At 27.1% G+C, this 21,381-nt stretch overlaps 1 protein-coding gene across 1 annotated transcript in view; it reads right to left on the minus strand.

The window, feature by feature from the left end:
* The window catches only part of LOC109600587 (protein bowel), a 42,724-nt gene extending 27,634 nt beyond the window's left edge, over positions 1–15,090 (minus strand). The window contains exons 1-4 of the mRNA XM_020016757.2: positions 14,784–15,090; positions 2,746–3,028; positions 2,460–2,690; positions 1,734–2,067 (exon numbers count right to left, since the gene is read on the minus strand). Coding sequence (XP_019872316.1) covers positions 1,734–2,067; positions 2,460–2,690; positions 2,746–3,016 — 836 coding nt within the window. The 5' untranslated portion in view covers positions 3,017–3,028; positions 14,784–15,090. The remainder of the gene's footprint in view (positions 1–1,733; positions 2,068–2,459; positions 2,691–2,745; positions 3,029–14,783) is intronic.
* Positions 15,091–21,381: the final 6,291 nt, after the last annotated feature.

Here is a 21,381-nt window from a genome sequence, read left to right on the forward strand (position 1 = left end):
AAATCACTTGACTTCTATATATTATTTTAAAAAAAACATTGTATATATTATATCCGTTTCTAGAAAATAATTTATAAAAATATAATAAAATATAATATCAATACTAAATATTTTAATTTTATTAATTTTAAAGCAGATTATTCAAATATCCAAAAAAAAAATAATTTTATTGAGTTTCTATACTATTTTAAACAATTATAAAAAAAATAAAATTATCTAAAAAGTATAAATATAATTTAAATTAATTTTAAAAAATTACTAAAAATTTTGGAAATTAAAGCTTATTAAAAATTGAAAATGATTATTTATATATTATTATGTTTTTTAAAGAGCAACAATCTGTTTTAAGAGTAGTTTAAATATCTTAAAATCAAATATTTATTATCTTAAAAAAATAATTTATAAAAATATAAAATCATAACTAAATATGATGTATCAGTTAATTTTTAAAATACAAGATTATTCAAGAATTCGAAAATATAATTTTATTGAGTTTCTACAGACAATTTTAAATAAAGATATCAAAATTTAAATATAATTAAAGTGATTAAAATATTTTATTAAATTTTAATTTCAAATATAAACTTTTATACTACTGTTCAATTAAAAATAATTTATAATTTGTTCATTTTACTTAATTTCAATGAAATTCATTATCTAAAAAATAATTTATAAAGCTAAAAAATCAACACTAAATGTAAGTTAATTAAATTTTAAAACAGGAGATTATTAAGTTTCTATATAGCAAGTAAAGCCTAATTAGAGTGATTTAAAATGTTTTATAAAATTTTAATTTCAAGCAATCTTTTATACTTTATAGTATATAATCTAAAATAATTTATAATCTTTTCATTTTATATAATTTCAATGTTATTCGTAAATTTATAAATAGATTTCGAGATTAAATTAATTAATATTGGAAGTAATCAAATTAGAAGTTAAAGATATTCTTTAGACATTAAAAGAAATGTAAGTTAATTGATTTAGAAATTTTTAAAAAATGTAATATGAACATAGTAATTTTAAATTTATATACCTTAATAATATTATTCAAGAAAATATTTTTGTATTTAAAACAATAATTTATTAGTTTATTCATATATTACAATGGTCGCGAAGAATTCGCTGCGCCGAACAAAGAACACATTTCCAATGCTTTTCTGCGTCATTAACCTCAGCGACGTAGATTACACACTAAACGCTCTTTTATAATGCGAATCGCGGAGAAAGGGTGTACGGTTATGCGGCGCGCCGCGGAGAAAAAAATAAATTGGATGGCGGCCGCGTAAAATCTTTATTCTGACATTTTCGCTGTTAACCTGATTAGTAACCGCTCGCGAAGGAAAAGGTAGCACGCGGGACCGGCTCCTAGGACCACTCCTTCAGATTATGTTACGGATTCCGAATAAATTTTCAGCAGTCACTCGCACCCAAGCTGGTTTTCGTGGTGTCCCATAAATTTCAGACGGAACTGGACTAATTAGATTATATTGTGCATTTCGACGTGCCGGATTTATTATAAATCTGTGCCCGCCACTATCTGGTGAAGGAGAAAGTTTTTTCCTCCAAAATTTACCCAATAAATAGCTAAATTAACCCTTTTTTAATTTGGTGATTCACTGTGACGTAAATTAACCAAACGTAAACAAACAAGCGGATTAGTTTTCGTCTTCTTACTCATCCACTCTTCTTTAAGGACGTGCCAAGATGTGAACATTTTTAAAAAATCTTACCTGTGATCTCTGAGATGGTCTTGCCGTCTGAACGCCTTGCCGCAGATGTCGCAGGAGTAAGGCCTCTCGTCGGTGTGCGTCCGCTCGTGGATCAGCAGATTGTAGCTCTTGGTGAACTGTCTGTTGCAAAATTTGCAGATGAATTGCTTTTTGGGCCTGGACGCGCGACCCGGGGCTCTCAGCAATCTACGGTCCGGGTGGATGTGCATTTGGGGCGGACCCGGCGGAAAGAGGGTGCTGCTGCCGGGGAACGAGAAGGTGGCGGCGCCCGGCGTGTTGGGCAGGAAGGCCGGATATGTGTGGGGTTGGTTGCTACCCGACGATTCTAAGAATTCTAAAAATAAAATTTTATGTGATGGTAAAAAAATAAATTAAAATGTCAAACGTGCTTCTATATCCTGGTTTAAGATGTTGCGGTTTCGAGATCTTAACTACTTTAAATGGAAAAACAATTTTAATTACGGAGGAGGAACAGTTAAATTGCATGTCAATAACAAATTTCCAGAATCTATTGTTTCAAAACTATTCAGAAATTGATCATTTCGTGATATCAAAGGTAGTCAAATTACAACCGCAAATGGCTCATTACATATGAGTTATTAATAATTTGTCAATTAATTTTATTAAGGTCAAACCGCAGTATTACTAATGTTGTTTAGAATATTAATAAACATCAATAAATAAACTATTTTTAGATAATTCACGTTATAAATAAAATAATCTTACCTGGAGGTGGTCCAGCTCTATGCGGCAACATCAAAGCGGCAGCATGGGCGGCAGCAGCCACACACGCGACCTCTTCCCTCAAAGCCAGCTCCTTCCTTTTGTCGGCCATCATGGCCATCAGATCGAAACTCGATGAGGACTTCCTGACTCCAGAGAAATTCCCCGAAGTACTTTCCCCCGACGATTTACCACCTTCCGATCTGTCCCTGCTTTCCCTCATCAACTCAGGACCTGTAACAACTATATGTTGTCCAACAATCAAACGAACGAAAGCGAAAATTCTCACCAAGCAAGGGATGAAGATCTCCCGGGTACAACATCGGATGCATATTTCTGGACGGTACGACTGGAACGAAGGCGGAAGACTCGCGGTGGTGGCTCATGCTGCTGGGCAGGGGCACTTGGTGGTGGTATGCGGGGGACGTAGGCAGGTTGTCGTAACGTCCGCCCGAAGAACTTCTCTGGCTGGAACCGGGTGAGGGCAGGGGGAAGTCCCGACGCGAGAGCGACAGCGGTCTGTCGTCAGATGGCGCCGTTGATGTCGCTGTTTCCGGCATCTTAGTGAGAATCTACAACAACGAAAATGTAAGTTTAATTTTAGCAGTACGGGAATAATTTAAAAAAAAAACTGTACACGGTTCTCGGGAGTTAAATTAGAGAATCAAGTAGAAAATTTAACGAAGTAAAGTAAACACTTATAACCGCTAAATTAATTTGTTAACAACCGGTAAAATTGCATAACATGTTTTGCATTAAACACGTTACGATAATTGCACGGAAAATATTTATAACGAAACAATTTTTATGTGGCTAAACACTTAGAAAACAACAAAATCCATTTGTGTGAACCGTAGATCCCGAAAGCGCGGTGGTATGCAGCATCATTCCGAGTTCATTAAACCAGTTTCTTTCACTGTTGGTGACTGACAAGTAGAAAAATGTATAACTCATAATGGTGCCGAGACACGAGGAGAGAACGACCACGATACTGTATCACACGTCGTAAAAAAGATCACATTCTCTTTTTATAATTAATGACTTTTCTATAGTCGAACACTGTTCAAACAGGTATAGAGAGAGCCCGATCGTGAGAATGTATATTTAACTAATTAATATCTACAAATTAAACGGAGTTGTGAAATGGGGAAGAAATTCCTTGTGCGAGCTTGTACGCCCAAATTTAATTATCACCATAAATTAGAACGATTCGAACGATTTAATGGCATCTACACGAACCCAATTGGCCAACAGTTTTAACCGGTTCATTCGAATTTCTAGTTTAACGTAGAAAAATTTGGAACGTGCCAATTTCCACAGCAAATAGAAGACATCCTTTTACGCCGGAAATGTGTCTTATTACACTTCGTCCGAATTGGGAATGGTGAAGTTGCGCAAAAACCCAATTTGAAACAGACGCGCATCGTTAGAGGCACGCCCCGCCGTCCGTTTCACAACTCAAACAAACTCTACACGTACGGAAAGAAGATCGGTAATTTACCAAATGACCAAGACCCGATAAAAACTCACGTCCAGCCTCGGAAGAACAAACAAACAAGTCGGGTTCTAAATCACGGTACCCGTGGTTCTGTTCAGTCATCCGAAAGACAAACACACGCGGGATTTCTCGAAATTCTCGGAATGGAAAAATCAACAAGCCAACATAATGGCTGTATAAACAGTGCCAGCCATCGCAAACACTCGGCCACGTACCTGTTTTCGAGCTTTCAAAAAAAAAAAAAAAAAGAATCATTCATACGCTTTCGGACTGTTGTTCCAACGTTAATTACTTCTACGTGGAATGTGAACGCTCATCGAGGCTTATCGATCGATTCGGTCGATCGTTTGTCTGAACGGCGAGTATGACGCTTTTCTTTTCTCGAAAACGTTTCGCCGGTCGGATGAATATTAAACGGAGACGAAGGAATGCCCCATCATTCACAAAGCTGCGCATCAAATATGTATGAAGGATGATGATACATAGAATGGAAAAAGAAATGAGGATTTCGCGCACGTACCGATGCGGTTTTTGACTTTCTCACGCAAAATTCGTAGTGTTGCGAAAGAAAAATAAAAATGGGATCACGGATTTTGCGTTTGTGTTATTCAAGGTACGGCGGCAAGTTGAAGTAACAACCGCAGAATTCTTGCAAACCAGTATGTAAATTTAAAACAGAATCATTACGACAATGCTTGAATATCAATTGTTTGTATGAATTATTACGAATCGTGAGCGTAATAGGAAAAACCGCAGATCCTGATAAGTTCACTTTTTATATCGGGTAATGGCTGTTAATGTCTTGGAGCTGAGTACTTTTTTTACTATAAATAAATGCGGTAAAACTTTTGTCTATAAACATAATTCGATGGAATTAGTCAAATAGTGGGTAAAAGTAAAATTTGATATACTGAGTTAAAAAAATACGTGTACTGCGGTTTTCCTAACCAACCAAGTGAAATATTTAATTGTCCTCAAGTTTTAAAATACATATAATTAAATGATGGTCGGATACCTCTTATTTTAATTTTTATAATTATTCATAGAAACTAGAAAAATAATAAAGTTTTAACAATCTTTTTAAAGGTAATTCATTATGGAAAACGACAAATATTTATAATATATTTATTATACAACCTTTATTTTCTTTGATTTTAAATATTTTTGTAATTTAACAGTTATAACAATAATCTATAAAATGAATGGAACCTTAAAAGCCTAGAAAATTTTTAAAATTTAAATTTTTAGTTATTCAAATTAATTATTAATACTATTAAAAAAAATATTTGCTAATTTTATGTTATGGAAATTTATTTTAATATTGTTTATGTTACTACCTTTAGTCAATATCGTTTATTAAGTTTAAGAAATTAAATATTTGTATGTCTTATAAAATAATAAAATTATGTAATTTTTAAAATTGAAATGATTGCCAAATAACATTTTACATTTACAATTTTCTATTTTTTCAAATACCAACGGAATTAAAAGGAAAAACAAGATATTTATAATTATTAAATTATATATTATTATCAAGTAAAATTGATAAAATTAAGTAAAATTTTGAAAATTGTTTTTAAAATAAGAATTTATGAATAATATCTGAGGATAAACGTAGTTTTGAATTTTAAGAATTTTAATAATATTTTATTTAGAGATCATTAAATATAATATAAATATAACTTAACGACACCTTCATTAAATTTTAAAAATTTCAGTAATTTCATAAAATAGGTAATAATGAATCATTTATATAACTGAAATTTTAATAATTAAGAAATTCCAGCGAAATCATAAAAAACAAGATATTTGTAACTAAAAAAATTATGAAAATTTATTTTAATATTATTAAATACAATAAAATTATAATAAACGTAACTTTTAATATTAAGAATTTCAATTACATCTTATTTAATTATACAAATATTTGTATGTTTAATAAAATCATAAAATTATGTAATTTTTACAATAGAGAATAAAATTTGATTTAAAAAAATATATTGTGTCTATTTATATTTATTTGATTACTAAATAACATTTTACTTGAAATTGACAATTTATTAAGAAGGATAATTTATACATTATTAACATTATAAATTATAGTCAAATAAGATTTTAAAGTATGTACTTTCTATTTTTTCAATCTAAATAATTAATAAATTAATTATTCTTATATTCATTAAATTTTAAAAAGTTCAGTAATTTCATAAAACAGGTATTTTATGTAAGACTGACGATCTTAATAATAAAAAATTTCCATCAGACATTTTTTTTTATTTATTTATAAAAAATATTTTAATAATAATAATATTTAAGATGATGATGAATAGTGTTTTATAAATATTTACCAAATAAGAATTCACAAATTAATTTAATGTAATATTATATAATATAATTTTTAATGATAAAGCAAAGCAAAAAGAATTAAAAAAATAAAAAATAGAATGTTATTTTGAAGAATTACCAGTTTTCATTTTATTGTGGTAATTGTACGAAAATAAAATATTTTTTATTTTGATTCACATTTTCTGTAATTATTAATCGAATCAAAAATGCGACAAGTGAAGAACACCCGCCTGTCCGATTAATAGATTCATGCGCGTACCACCTCGAGGTTTCCGAGAAAGCTACCATTAGAAAATATAATTGAACGGCAGAGACAATCTGTCATGTGGTTGTCATTTGATACGGTGAATATATTAGATTTGCATACGGCGCTGCCGCTAGCCCGGCCGCGCTGGGGCGTATATTTGTCTATTATGTGCGCCGGATACATTTAAATAATTTATTGCTAATTTGTTCTAGTCCCTCGAAGACAGAACAATGTGTGGGCAATGACGCTTTTTTCGCGTTTACACAGAAGCACCAACTCGCGCATTGTGGATGTTGCGTGAAACGACACGGGATTGTATTTAAATTTAACGTTTCACTATTCGCGATGGCAACGCACGGTGGGATGGACTTACCCAAAAGGACATAAAAAAAAATTTGAAATGGCAAATGTGTTATATGTAGTTTTAAGGAGGAAACTTCAAATTTTTGTAATCCGGTCTCAAAATTTGAATGTCTATAATACTGAAAATGATTACGCCTGAAAAAAGGTTGCAGAAGTTTCACGTAATTTTCAACGACTTTAAAATGACTCCCCTAAGTAACAATAAAACAGTAAAAGTTTCATCAAATTAAAAATCAATATTTTTTTGTGTGGAAAATAATATATAATTTTAAAATTTATTGCAACTGAAAAAACCGAAAAATTAATTTCAATCAAGTTTTAAACAGGCATTTATCTCAATCAAATTCAAATTTTAAATTATGATAGTCTTAAGTATCATAAACAATGCCATATATGAAATATATGAAAATTTCAATAAAAAAATTAGTGGATTTAATACATAATTTAATGGTAAGTCTATTAAGGAGTTTTCTCTATCAGTTCCATAACACAGCGTAATAATTTTTTTTATGAAATCTGAGAACCATTTTTACTTGAAATGAGATAAAATTTGAAACAGTAACGTGTTGCACAAAACATTTATAAAAAAATACTAAAATTATGAAAAATAAAGTAAAAAATATTTTTTATTAAATCAATTAATTATTGATATGCATTAGAGTCTCATTAGGACTCATCTCTCGAACATCATACCAAAATTCGAAAAGGCACACTGTATATGTCCCATATTTCCATTTTCATATTTTCGATTGATTTTAATAATTGTAAAAATTTGTAAAACACAATACAATACAAATACAATGTGGTCCATATAAATATCCTTATAAAATTTGTTTCTTTTTTTGTCCAATTTTGACAAACTTTTATTCAATTATAAAACATAAAAATATGTACTTATAGGCAAAAGTCATGTTTTTTGGCCCAAAATTAAAAACTACAGCTTAATTTTTTAGGCATAAAAATTGAAGAAATTATACTAGCAATTTTTATTATAGAAAATCTGACTACACCACTGGATTAAGCACTCTGATATGGTATATACCAAAATTCATAAAAAGTATATATGTCCATAATTAGGTGTAAAAATTAAAAATTATACTTTTTTATGAATTTATAGAACATTGAAATATTATACTAATTATACTATACTTATACTAATACTTTTAAGTATAGAATCAATACTATGTGCTATTTTTGACAGTTTATTTCACTACTTAAAAAAGGAGAATATTTAATATATTTAATTTTCCACAGAATCATAAATATGTATATTTTTTTTATGAAATTTTTTGCATATATCCAATTTAGAAGGAGCTTAAATCCAGTGGTTATTGAGATTTTCTATATATTTTTTTTATTCTTAAAAAATTGTAAAATATACAATTAATTTCCAAATAAATAAAAAAAATCATGATGCTGTCACCTAATAAAGACGCAAATAGAATTTTGGTCACAAACCTAGGGTTCCATCCCACAGTGCTTCGCTTTTTCCTTATAATTTTTTTCTTCTCTTATTATTTTGTTTTTCTTCGAACGCAATTATACGTTGTAATTAGGTCCTGTCTGGAGCGATAATTATAATTGTAATTATCCCAGTGCGAATTTAATTGCATGCAGAAAATTAATTGTTAATATAAATGGAAATTGACTTCGGAGAATTGCATGCACATAAAAATTATGGCTTGTTGTTTTATTAAATTATGAAAATTCTGCATAAAAAATATTAACATAACAAATCAGTGTATTAACATACAGATAACTATTGTTCCACACTTATTAGCCGGGATTATATCGAAATATGTTAATGCGATTCACGGAACGACTGATCGACGGACGGAATATTTCAGGAATAATTGTATCGCAAACTAGTTTTTTTTCTCTCGTTATTATCATTTTCTAACGCTTACAATTCAAATTAATAATCCATTCCGAAATATAAATCATGATGTTTGCGAGTGTTGTCTTATGTAAGGCGATAAAAATAATGCACGGCGTTAAATATCGTGACTTAAGATACAATTTTGTAACTGATCCACATAAATTGCATAAAACACAAACGGGCAATTGTTTAATCAAATCTAATGACATATTATGAGATTCGGCGACGTTTCGTAACTTTGTGGTGTTGGCCACGTTAAAAATACACATCTAACATAATTTATTCAGAGGTTACGTCACACATCGATATCTTTCGGAAGTTGATATAAAATTGTTATTATTCATTTCGGTGGTTGAAATTTTGTGGTTTAGATAATGTTTGACAAATGTGTCATCGCAACGTGCGTATATTTAACATTGTGAAAAACCGCAAGAAATGCCGCCGGTTTTTTTTTTATTTTTTCCTTTCGGGGTGTGTCGGATTTGTTTAAATAAATTGTTTTGTCTTTGAACCGAATTTCGAAAGGAACACCCACTTCAACACGATCTCGAGATTAATGGTTTTTTAAAGTTGGCCGCCTTTAATCAATTATTCGTGTAACTGTCTAGTAATAATATCCCCTTTCAAATAATCCTGATGTCTTACTTTCATTGTAATTATCTTTTGATAAAAATTTTCGCCATGTTCATCATTTTTAGCTACTAAATTAGAAGAAAATTACTCTGACGAGTATGCAGGAACACTATTTTGAAAGGATACATTGACACTTACAACAACGATGATAAGATGTTGCCGAACTACTAACATCTAAATTCTTGAGTTTTTTATTAGGCTGTAATTTATATGGAGAGCATTATACTTAACTATAGATGCTTCGATAAGAACTGGATTTACAACATTCATGAACTTACTATGAACTTTTTTTACTGGCCAAATTGAACTTATTTAATATTCTGAACTTGCTTAAGGAGATAAAAATCACAATGACAAAAAAAGGTTTGGCAAACCAGTAATTGTTGCATGAAAACGTACATTTTTTTTTTTATATTTAGTATTAGTTTCTGTACAAAATAAAGAATTTGTATCAAAAGTCATATAAAACAGTGTTTCACTTAAATGGCCATATTGAGGGTATGTGTAAAAGAATGTTCTATAAGAGTCACGTAAAGAAAACGTTTGTTTTAATCTGTTTCTTGTGATTTTTAAGGCTTCAAAGTTAAAAAATATGGAAAAGACGAAAAAATATTTTTTCAATATTCACTTATAATTATCGAACTACAAAACCTTTTTCAAAGACCAATAATTTTCAAGCATACCCTTAAACTATTTTTGAATTTTATGAAAAATTGTAGAACAAAAAATTAATTTCCATGTGATTTTCTGAGGTAAACTGGTGTAATTAGTTATCAAGTGTTTATTTTTGTCTCTCTTCGGATTAATGGATAATGTTGGTCGTAAAACTGAAATAGCGTGTTGTTTTCTCTCGTGTGTCAATAAAATCTTTAAAATTGTAAAACATTTACAATAATAAAATGCAATATATATAAAAAATAATAATAAATATTTTAAAAAACAATAATTCTTATTAAAACATATAATTAAGACGCGTCATTATTAACATAAACATCATTAATGTTACTTTGTGTGTTGAAATCCAGGCAAATTTACTTGTGAGAGCCAAAATTTTTATGACCCGCTCACAATATAAGAAATCTTGTCCTAAATATTTCTGTTAATATGAAAATGCTAAATAAATTTTATTTGTAAATATATAATATGTTAAATTCATCTAAATAATGACAATAAATAAGAAAAAAAAACACGGAAAAAATTAGTCACAACATATTATTTTAATATTTATTTGTAAAATATTTATTTACATTTACATTAAATATGCAGTAAGAGTTTAATCATTTTACAGTTTATTTTTTATTTATAACACTTTAAAACTAGTATTCAAGTTATATTTGAAAAATAAAATTATTAAATAAAATATTTTTTAATATTTTTAATTATATTACATTGTCCCATTTAATGTAAAATTGAAAAAGTCAATACTAAAATCTTTAAAATATTTTTTTTTTATATTTTAATATACAATAATTTTTTTAAAAATTTAGTAATTATTATTTAATTATGTTAAATGATCAAAGAAAAAAATAAATAAAATAAGATTGAAATTGATATATAAAATAATTCTTAAAAATTTAAAACTCTACGGTTATTTTTAAATTTTAATTTTTTAAATTATTCAATAAACTAATTTTAAAATTTTTCTGATGATACTAAATTTCTAATAAATATATTATAATTTTATTAATTATTAACTATTCACAAGATTATTATTAAACTGAATAAATACAAATTTTTATTTAAAAAAATGATTTAATTAAATTAAAATTATAAATATAACATGAACAATTTAAAAATTTTTGTTATACTCAAGAAAAAAATTATTTTGTAAATTCGTGTTGTACTGTATTAGAAAATTTAACAAACAATGTTCATTAAAAAATAGAATTAATTTTAAAAAATTCTCATTGATATATTTTTAATTATTTTAAATGCCAATATGCCCAGATTTTTTCAATCATATGATAATTTCTACATATTAATATGCTTCGTAACTTCTTGTACCCACTAAAAAAATGTTTCAAACAAATTAGCGCTTTTAGTTTTCATCATTGCGTCCACGAAAAATTTGACCCTCGTTCTAATACAGAAACTAAAAAGAAAATAATTGTTTGCACAAGTCCGTTCTCACACTTTTTTCGCATCCACCTACTTTTACAATCAATATCCACAAACCGAATAGTTCAATACACAAGAGAAAGCATATCTTCCAAGTGCACCGGGTAACTAACTTTCTCCGCGCGTATCGATAAATTTAATTGCGAACCGACCAAATTGGACCGATAGATCGAGGGAACAGTTGAATGGCTAATAATTAAATGCACCAGTTCAAATTATTTATCCGATTGGGACGAGAAAAAAAACGCTTCTTGGTGGGTGTGTTTGTACCGTTCAATGGTGTCAAACCGAGGGGGGTCCTCGCTTTCCTATTCACCATCGTTTCGACGACAGGGTGCAACAATTACGTTGCCGATTCGAGTCGTAATTGTTAAATGGCAAGGTTTATGGGAAACACGGCTCGTGTTTTTGTTAGGAACCGGAGATAAAACGGTCTTTGCTGTTGCGCCATTCTTTTGTTCGACATTTTTTCAATGCGCATGCATCCGAGACATTGGTTAATAATAAATATACAAATGATCGTTTACTAATTGACAGGTAATCAAACAAATCTTATCGGCGTATTGCTGAAACATAGGATGTTTCCTAACTCGTTTGTTCCGATGTGTCACCGGAGCAGAAAAAAAATGACGCTACTGGGATGGATATGCGAAATATCGTTTGTTGAAAGTATGTTAACACTGAACTTTGTGCTAGACATTAAATGTGTAACAATAAACAGTTATGATGTTTTTACTAGGATAAAAAGTTTTACGATATAATTGTATTTACAAAATTTTTACTATGAATTTATCTTCAAACCTCTCGTTTTATGGTAACAATGTATATTTTATCTTTTGAAAAATGTCGAGTAAAGAGGCCAAGTGATGACTACTGCTATTTGAATGGAATTTTCCCCAAAGGCAATAGTTGCATATAATCTGCAACTGTTCTTGTGCAAGATAACGTTTAGTAATTACCGGTATATTCATAATATAATCAAATATTGCAACTCCATCCGCATATTTTAATATTAAGAAGACGGGAAACTACTTAAACGTTTTAACTTTCCAGTTCCAGTCATAACAGGCAAATAGTAACATTTTATAAGAGTAGTCAAATAAAAGTAACTTAAATTTAAAAACTTCCCTAATTAATAATTATAATAATTTTCAATATCTATTATTATAATAAAAATTGTGTAAAAAATAAAAAGAAAAAATTATATATAAAAAATTACTAATAATTAATATTTTCTATATCCTATTTAAGATTTGACCATTCTAAAATAATATAAGAATTATTAAGAATTAGAAAAAAATAGGTATAGAAAAAATTATTATTCCTGTCGAAAATGTGGAAAAATTTATAAAAAAGTGTAAAAGGACTACTAAATTTTTGTAAAATGTATAGAAAAAATAAATAAAATGATTTTTATGATCTCAGTGAACTCTTCAGCGATCATTTTAGCAAATTTAAATATTTTCAACGTTTTTTCAAGATTACATTCATTAATAATATTTTTTCTATTATTATTGTTATTATTATATTTTTATTATAATTAATATATAATTAATATATAATATTAAAATACACCATATATATATATTAATTATATAATATTAAAATACACCACAAAATTTTGGTAAAATATGGAAGGCATAAAAAAACCTTTATTTTAGTATTAAATTTATCTTATAATATTATTATTACTTTATATTTAGAGATTTAAAAAATACACAAAAAATATTTTCAAAATAAATAATTATACACCTTAAAAGCACCTTTTAATGTCAAATTAGAAAAAATAAAATATGTATTTTTTTGATATCAGTTGTGTTAGGCCTTTTAACGGTCATCTTGGAAACGTACAAATATTTTTAATGTTTTGCAGGGACACTTCAATATTTTTTTTCTTTACTTGTTCAATTAAACAACCAATTTGACCATTTGATTAATTAAAAAAAAATAAAATATTTTGATTTATATAATATTACAAGAAATATACTCTTTTATTATTTTGTTTTAACAAAACTACAAAATAAGTAGTTGTAGTGAAGTACAAATCTTATTAATATATTTTTATTATACTATTAATAATGAGTAATTTTTAATCACAAATTAGAATATATTTTTTACTAAAATGTAATAACAATGTATAAAAATTATTTTCAACCATAATTTTCAACTCTCGGTACGTCTTCAGATACTAAATTGAAATATTAATTTAAAATAGTGCTCTATTCTATTGTTACTATTTTTTAATATTTCAACAGAATGTACCTGATGATTCGAATTTTATATAACTGAAAAATTCGAGAAGGATATATACTGCAGAAAGATGAAGTTTCTATAAAATTTAAATTTAAAACATATTAAATAATATAATAATGTAAATATAATTACAGAAGCTTCACACTTTATATTTCTGCAATATATATTCGTCTACTGTAATTTTTCATTGAATATCGAAAATTTAAAAGGAATATTGTTTTTAAATGGAACATAATTGAAAATTTTGAAATATCTGCTTTATTATATCACTAAATATAAGACCATAAAAACATAAACAACACAATTATGTTTACGACGTTTAAAAATAGTTACTTACTTTGCCCCCAGAACAGAATTTTCATTGATAATTTTAAAATGTTCTAAACTATATTTCCCCAAATTTAAAGCGAAATTCTGTTTTTTAACAATTAACAGGTACTTTTTATCTAACAATAATTTTCTGGGATATTTTCTCTACTATCATAAAATACAAAACCTTATATAAACAATAGCATCCAAAATAGAATTTATCCATTTTGCCTGCATTATGGTAATTAATGGAATTTTTGACATGTCTCCTCTATTATCACATGATATAAATCTATTTACAAACAATACAAATTTATCGATGATCGCCAAAAATAGAATTTTCTTGTTTTACTTCCAAAGTTAGTACTTTAGTTAGTACCTCTTAATCATTTTGTAATTTATAATAAGGTTGTGTCTCAGTTTTGTCCATATAAATACTACATAACTTTCCAATATGGCACCATAATGTTTTCAATCGATTTACGATATTGTATCCACCTTTTAAATGTGGTACTTTTAAGGTTTCTGAATACAATTACGACTGTTCTAATAAGTATAATAAGTACCTTCGTATTTATATGCTAAAGACATTTCTTCTTAATGGATTGAATAATATGTAACACATTACAGTACGACCGAACAAATAAGACTAAATTGGAAATTGTTGAAAGTGTTTCTCACCTAAATAGTACGGTAGAAAAATGAAAAAACCTTGTCCACTTTACATATTACCGAACTGAAAAATCCAAAATAAGAACGTTTGTGAACACTCTTCAAAAAACCACCACAGAATCCAAACAGGAGCGCGATCACAACAAAACAGGTGCTCGCACTGTAGTTACATCTCGGAGTTCGGTGCACAGGTGAAACGTATGTTTGAGCATTGAGTTTTTCCCGGTCGCAGAGACAGGCCGGAGATTGGGTTTTGGGACGACGCTCTGCGGTAGGTACACGGTTCCGGGACGCGGTACGAAAAAACAATGGACGATGCGGTGATCGTTGTGGGTACGAACGGACTGATGGGGCCGCGGTACGAAGAACCGCGCTCTGGCGAGGTCCGAGCCTCTGGGACGCGTATGTCTTCCAGCGGCGGGGCAGGCGGTGCGCTAATGGGATTCGGTTTCAGAATTATATTCACTATTATCATCTCTTTCTATCTTTTTTGTCTTATGTTGGAATTTTTTAATTTTTTAGAGTTGAAATGGTTAAAAACGTACGCTCATTTTATTTTTTAATTATTATACAAAACACCCTAAAAAGATATTTTTAATATTACATAGTGAGTATTAGTTGAATTTAAACATAAATACTAATTAAAATTTTCATTAAAATTATCAAAAATAGTTTGCAAATTGTTTTTGAGAATATTTTTTTATATTTAATTTATTTTTAACACAAATTTTCATAAAATAAATCAAATAATTTAGAATGAATTATTAAATAAATTATCAAATGTTCACATTAAAAATTTATAAATTTAATCTATGTGAATGATTAACTCTATAATAATAATTTTAAAAATAATTAAGTAACCTTTCCAATTGAACGACCGAATTTTATTTATAATAATTATTAATTTATTAAATTACGTAAATTTTGTTATAATATATTTTAAATTGTAATTTTTTATTTTTTGTATTCCTATTTATTTTAATTAGAAATTAAAAGAGAACACATGTTCTTGAAAATGTATCTAATTATGTGTAAATGTCCTTATAAATTTATATTTAACATAAATATAAATATTAATTAAAATTTTTTCTAATCAAATTTAATTTATTTTTAAATGTTATTATATTATTTATATTTAAGTGGTTACATTAAAAAATAAAAGAATTAAAAAATAAATACAATAAGAAAATTGGAGGAATAATTATTTTATTCATCTTTAATAAGACAAATTTTGAAACCATAATAATAATTCAATTTTAAAATATTAAATTATTAATAATGTAAATATGTTCATAAATTTTTATTTAATTTCATTGATTTATTAATTACTTTTTTACAATTACAGAATTTAGTTTGTAAATTGTTTTTAAATGTTATTACAGATTTATTATTAAGTAGTTACCTTTTAAAAAATGATTAAAAGAAAATAAATAAAGTAAGAAATTTGGAATAACAATTAAATAATTAAAATTTTTATTTTAATAACTAATTGTTTTTAAATAATAAAATCGATATACATTGATAGGAAATTTAAGAATATTGTTAGTATAATATTGAAAGAATGTTTAAATAATCGGATAATTTATTATTATATTATTTATTTATTTATTTTTATTTGGATTATTGAATTTAGATTTTATATTTAAGAATTTTATATAATAAACATTTTAAAAAATATAATTTCATCAATAATTCATTTTGTGTTTGTTATTATTTACTTCAGTGCAAAAGTTTAACTCTTTATCCACCATTGAAATCATTTTTCTTAATTTACCACTATTAAATGTTCAAATGAAAATTGTTATACAATAAATATAATAAAAAACATAATTATTTATTAATATATTTATAATAATAATACGTATTAATATTATCAATTCTATTGGATATATCAATTACATTTTCTACTGAATTGTGGAATTTTACGTTGTGTATGCTAAATGCGATTACATAATTTAATATTTAAATAAAAACATGAACTTTATAAATGAATGTTTACCTGGAAATAACTCAAAATAGTGAATAACAGATGAGTCAAATTTTTTTCTTTTGTAAATTTTTAAATATTAATTTTATAAAGATCTGGTTGTGATAGAATTCAATAAATATTAATGTTTTATTTTACGATTATTTACGATTATTAAACCAAAAGGAGTGATTAACTTGGATAAACATTTTTTAGTATTGAAATATATATTAAATATAAAATGGTGCCCAAAAATAATCAAACTAGAATTGCATACGTTTTTCATTACCCTTATTTGAAGATAACCATACAAAAAATGTGTAGCATAGTACCACTGGGCTATAGACAAGTGTAACCCACGACAAAAAGCACCTGCACGTCGATGGTCGGTGGTACTCAGGTGGGTAACCTGCTAAGGTGAGCGTCGGAGTGGTGGTACGCGGTCGGTGTGGAGAGGAGCGCGACGCTAGGGAGGAGGGAACGTGCGGAGGGCGCAGAAGATGAAAAGAGACGGAGATGTTGACTCGGTGCTCTACGCTATGGCCGCGTGTGTGTACGGTAGTACCACGCCGCAGCCACTAAGGCAGCGGTGGCGCGTTCAACTGGTCTTCTGTCGCTCTGTGTTACTACAACTGTGCCGATCCACTGTGGGAGATAATGGGAATGGCATGTTCTAAAACTAGATTACTGCCCATTTTTTTAAGTTTAATTTATTTTTTCATATCAATCTGTAATATCTACGTATGAAAGTGGATTCTATTAATATTAGTTGGACAGTATCTCCGATTCTAAATTTATAAGGATAATGTATAATTTCTAAGTATTGCTGTTAAATTAAACATTTTAATAAATAAAAGATAGATAAGTCATATATGATTTAATTTTGTCTAATTTTAAGGGAAACTACAATCGAAATGACGAATTTATGATTTAATTTTTACATTTCATTTAATAAAACATAAATTAATTAATATAAAATGTTTTTAAAATTGTTAATAAAACTGTAGTATAAATTTGTGACCAATTAGTTTTACATAGTATGTAACAATTTTGTATATACACTAACTAAATTTGTTTCCAAATAACAAAAGATTTTTATAATAAAAGAGTTAATAATTTGACTTATTTTTCCAATAAATTTAAAACTTAATTTCATGTGAGCATATATAATTAGTTTACTATTTGTCGTTTAAATGTTATATAAATTCTTAAATTATACATACTAAGGAATAATAAACCAACTAATTAATCAAATCTTCAAAATTGCATATTTTATGAAATTCATTATATTATTAAAGTAAATAAAACTCTAGTGCTATAAATAAAACAGAATTTGTGAGAGCCAGGGGCTTGACACAAATAATAAAATTAGGTCTTAATGAGTCATTATTGTTTTATATCATTATATGCAGCTTATATATTAATATTATTATTTATAAATCTGGAGTCCATTAAAGAACGTTTTAAGATCTACAATATTTGGAATACATATCAGGTTCAATGCTATTTAAGTCAAATAAAAAACATGTACCACAAAGAAAAATAATTGAAAAAAAAAACAATTATTAAATACCACAAATTATTTCACAAAGATTTGGTTGTTTTGTCAGAGAACAATCCTAATGGTTTTGAGTCTCCTGATTTTTTAAGAATGTTTTCTACAAAAATTTAATTTTTTTTCATTTATGCTGAACTTGAACTTTTAATTATCATTAAAATTAATTGCATAAATTGGATATTTGTAATTTCATTTCAAAATGAAATATATATTTAATAAAATATTAATCCTCCACGCTGTAGAGTTACTTGGAAGGCCAACTAAATAAGTGCAATTTACAATAATACTGCCATTGCAATCTATTCAAGCCAGTTAATAACCATTTTTAGGTGCCTCTTGCACAACTCCAAAATTACCAGCTACTAGAGAGAATAGTAAGACCAAGTTACAAAATATACTATACAGATTCTGCACTTAAAAATAATGCTACATTCATACAGAGAGACTTAACTACCCTGTACAAATTTTAGTCTTAATTTTAGGATTCTTCTGAGGGACAGTGTAAAGTAACGAAATAGACATTTTCAAAAACATTTTTTGTAAATTGATAAAAACAATACATGTATGTGGACATTGTAAACAGCTTTAGTTTTATTGTAAGCATTTTAATATATTGTTAAATATTATACTATAGGTAGATTCAAATTTTCACAGGTATTTTGATTCTTACATTTCACATTAACTTTATATGTTAAACGTTACGTGTCTCATGTCGTTGTAGCATATGTGTACATTATTAATTATAAACCAGCATAGAGAATTGTTAAAAAAATATTTTTTTAAATTCGCATTATTATTATTTTGTAAAATATTGTGTAAAATACATAACTCAAAAAATGTACTCATTATAAATATATAGTTACGCTCAAAGTAATATCATTTATAAAAACAAGTGTTGGAAATCAAATATTATAATAATAATATTATTAATTAATATTATTATAATAACTGTTATAACGTCATCCATTTATATTAATTATCTATATTAACTATATGATGACATTTTTAACAAATTTAATATAGTCTAAGCCTCTTTAATTATTTATTGTATATATATTTGTACTTCTGAAGAAAGGCGCATAATTCTTCAATTGCGAAATCAATTATGCATTTATTGCGAATGCAAAATATTCTGAGTGTGTCATTGCTAAAGTTTTAAAGAAATGCCACAAGAAACCAGAGGTCGACAACGAAAACGAGCCATAGACTTTATAACAGATTGGAAGAGAAGCACTAAAAGATCTGTCTAATATAAAAATTCGGGACGGACCTAACTGTCATTACTAGAACCCTAAGGAGCCGATTAGAAGAGTTTTATCTACATGAAAGAATCGCCAGAGAAGTACAATTTAAGTAAAATAATATACATTTGCAAAATCTAATATTAAGAGAAACTGCAATCGAAATTGCAAAATAAAATATTTTTAGATCTAATAGGAAATGGTAAGTTAGACGAAGAAAAGATGACGAATTTAAGCCTAAAATTGGTATTATGAAGCGTGGCTGCGAAAACATTAAAATGTGAAGCGGTTTTTCGTACTCTGATGTGGATCTGTTGTATTGAATAAAAAATAATATGACAAAGGAAATTTATATCGACATATTGGAAACAGTTACGCTTCTTTATGCCGAAATCGATATGCTTTTAAAGTAGATCTGTCAGCAGGATAAGAATCCAAAACACAGATCGGATGGTAAAGAAATGGTTCGAAAAGTATAAAATGAATGTATTACCCTTACTATCTATGAAAATATTTAAATATTATATATATGCCTAATAAATAACTATTGTGGAAAAGAATGACAGAGGTCATTTTAGAAAGTACTAATTTTTGACATTTAATATTGCTATTAATTAATACTAACTAGTATTTTTTATATCAATTCATGTAGTAATGTAAATCTAGAGTCTATTAATGAACACTGCAATATTTGAAATACATATCAGGTTCCAAATATGTATTATTTTTTGTTCTTTCTAATTAACTATCGGTCTCGTTACCTCAACTCAAAATTCACTTATTTTATAATGCTTTTCCATCAATATCGATTAAAGGATTCTGCAGATCCCAGTCCGGGAAATAAAAATTTTTACAAAGTGTGTAATGACACCAACCCAATTGAAATCCTCATCGAAAAAGAATTGTATTTCATCAATACATACCCATCCTGGTTAAGACAACAGAAACAACAATATCAATTAGAAGAGAAATAATTAATGAAAGATCTGCTTGACATTTAATATTGCTACTATCTTTATAATTGAATATTATTGCCACACTTTAGATATAAAATAAATGTTTATTCTTATTTTATTGTCCGAACTAATTTGCATAAGAAATATGATACCTCTAAGTATCTGTTTAAGTTTGGAATATATATTTAATTTATTATATAAAGTTAAAATTATATATTTTATATAAGTTAAAATATGAAATTAATATTAATTCGATACTTGCACTCTTATTACATTGGCCACATCCGTATGAACATTTTATATGTATATGACAATTACTTTTCAAAATTTGTTTTAGAAAATAAAATTTAAATAAATTTATAATAATTATGTCATAAGTTTTAATTATAATAATTAATTTCTGTTGTATATTTTCTAAATATTATTTATATTAATTAATATTTAATATTTTTTATAAAAAACATTCTGATATGAATTTATATCATTTTAATTGTTTAATTAAAATAAAATAAATTAATTAAAATATATTTTATCAACTCTTAATCACGACACTGTTTCTATGGAAATAATTAGGCAAATAGATAAAACAAATAAAGAATCAATTTTTACTGTGTATTTTATTTGTTAGATTTACTAGTAGACTAGAAACCCATAATTTTTGAGTTATATTGTGCAGGAGAAGAGAGTTTTGAGGAGCGTCGAATAGAACTTAAAATTTATATATTTTTAAATAATATGCAACTTCAATTTTTTCAAATTTGTAAATATTGTTTAAGTATATACATGTAACGCTAATTAATTTTATTCGTCACTCAAATTTTATGTAAAGCTTAAAAATAATAATACCCGTTTCAAGTGATAGGTTTAAATTTTACCTTTCAATAAG

The sequence above is a fragment of the Aethina tumida genome, chromosome 1, assembly GCF_024364675.1.
Source record: "Aethina tumida isolate Nest 87 chromosome 1, icAetTumi1.1, whole genome shotgun sequence".
Taxonomy (NCBI): Eukaryota; Metazoa; Arthropoda; class Insecta; order Coleoptera; family Nitidulidae; genus Aethina; species Aethina tumida.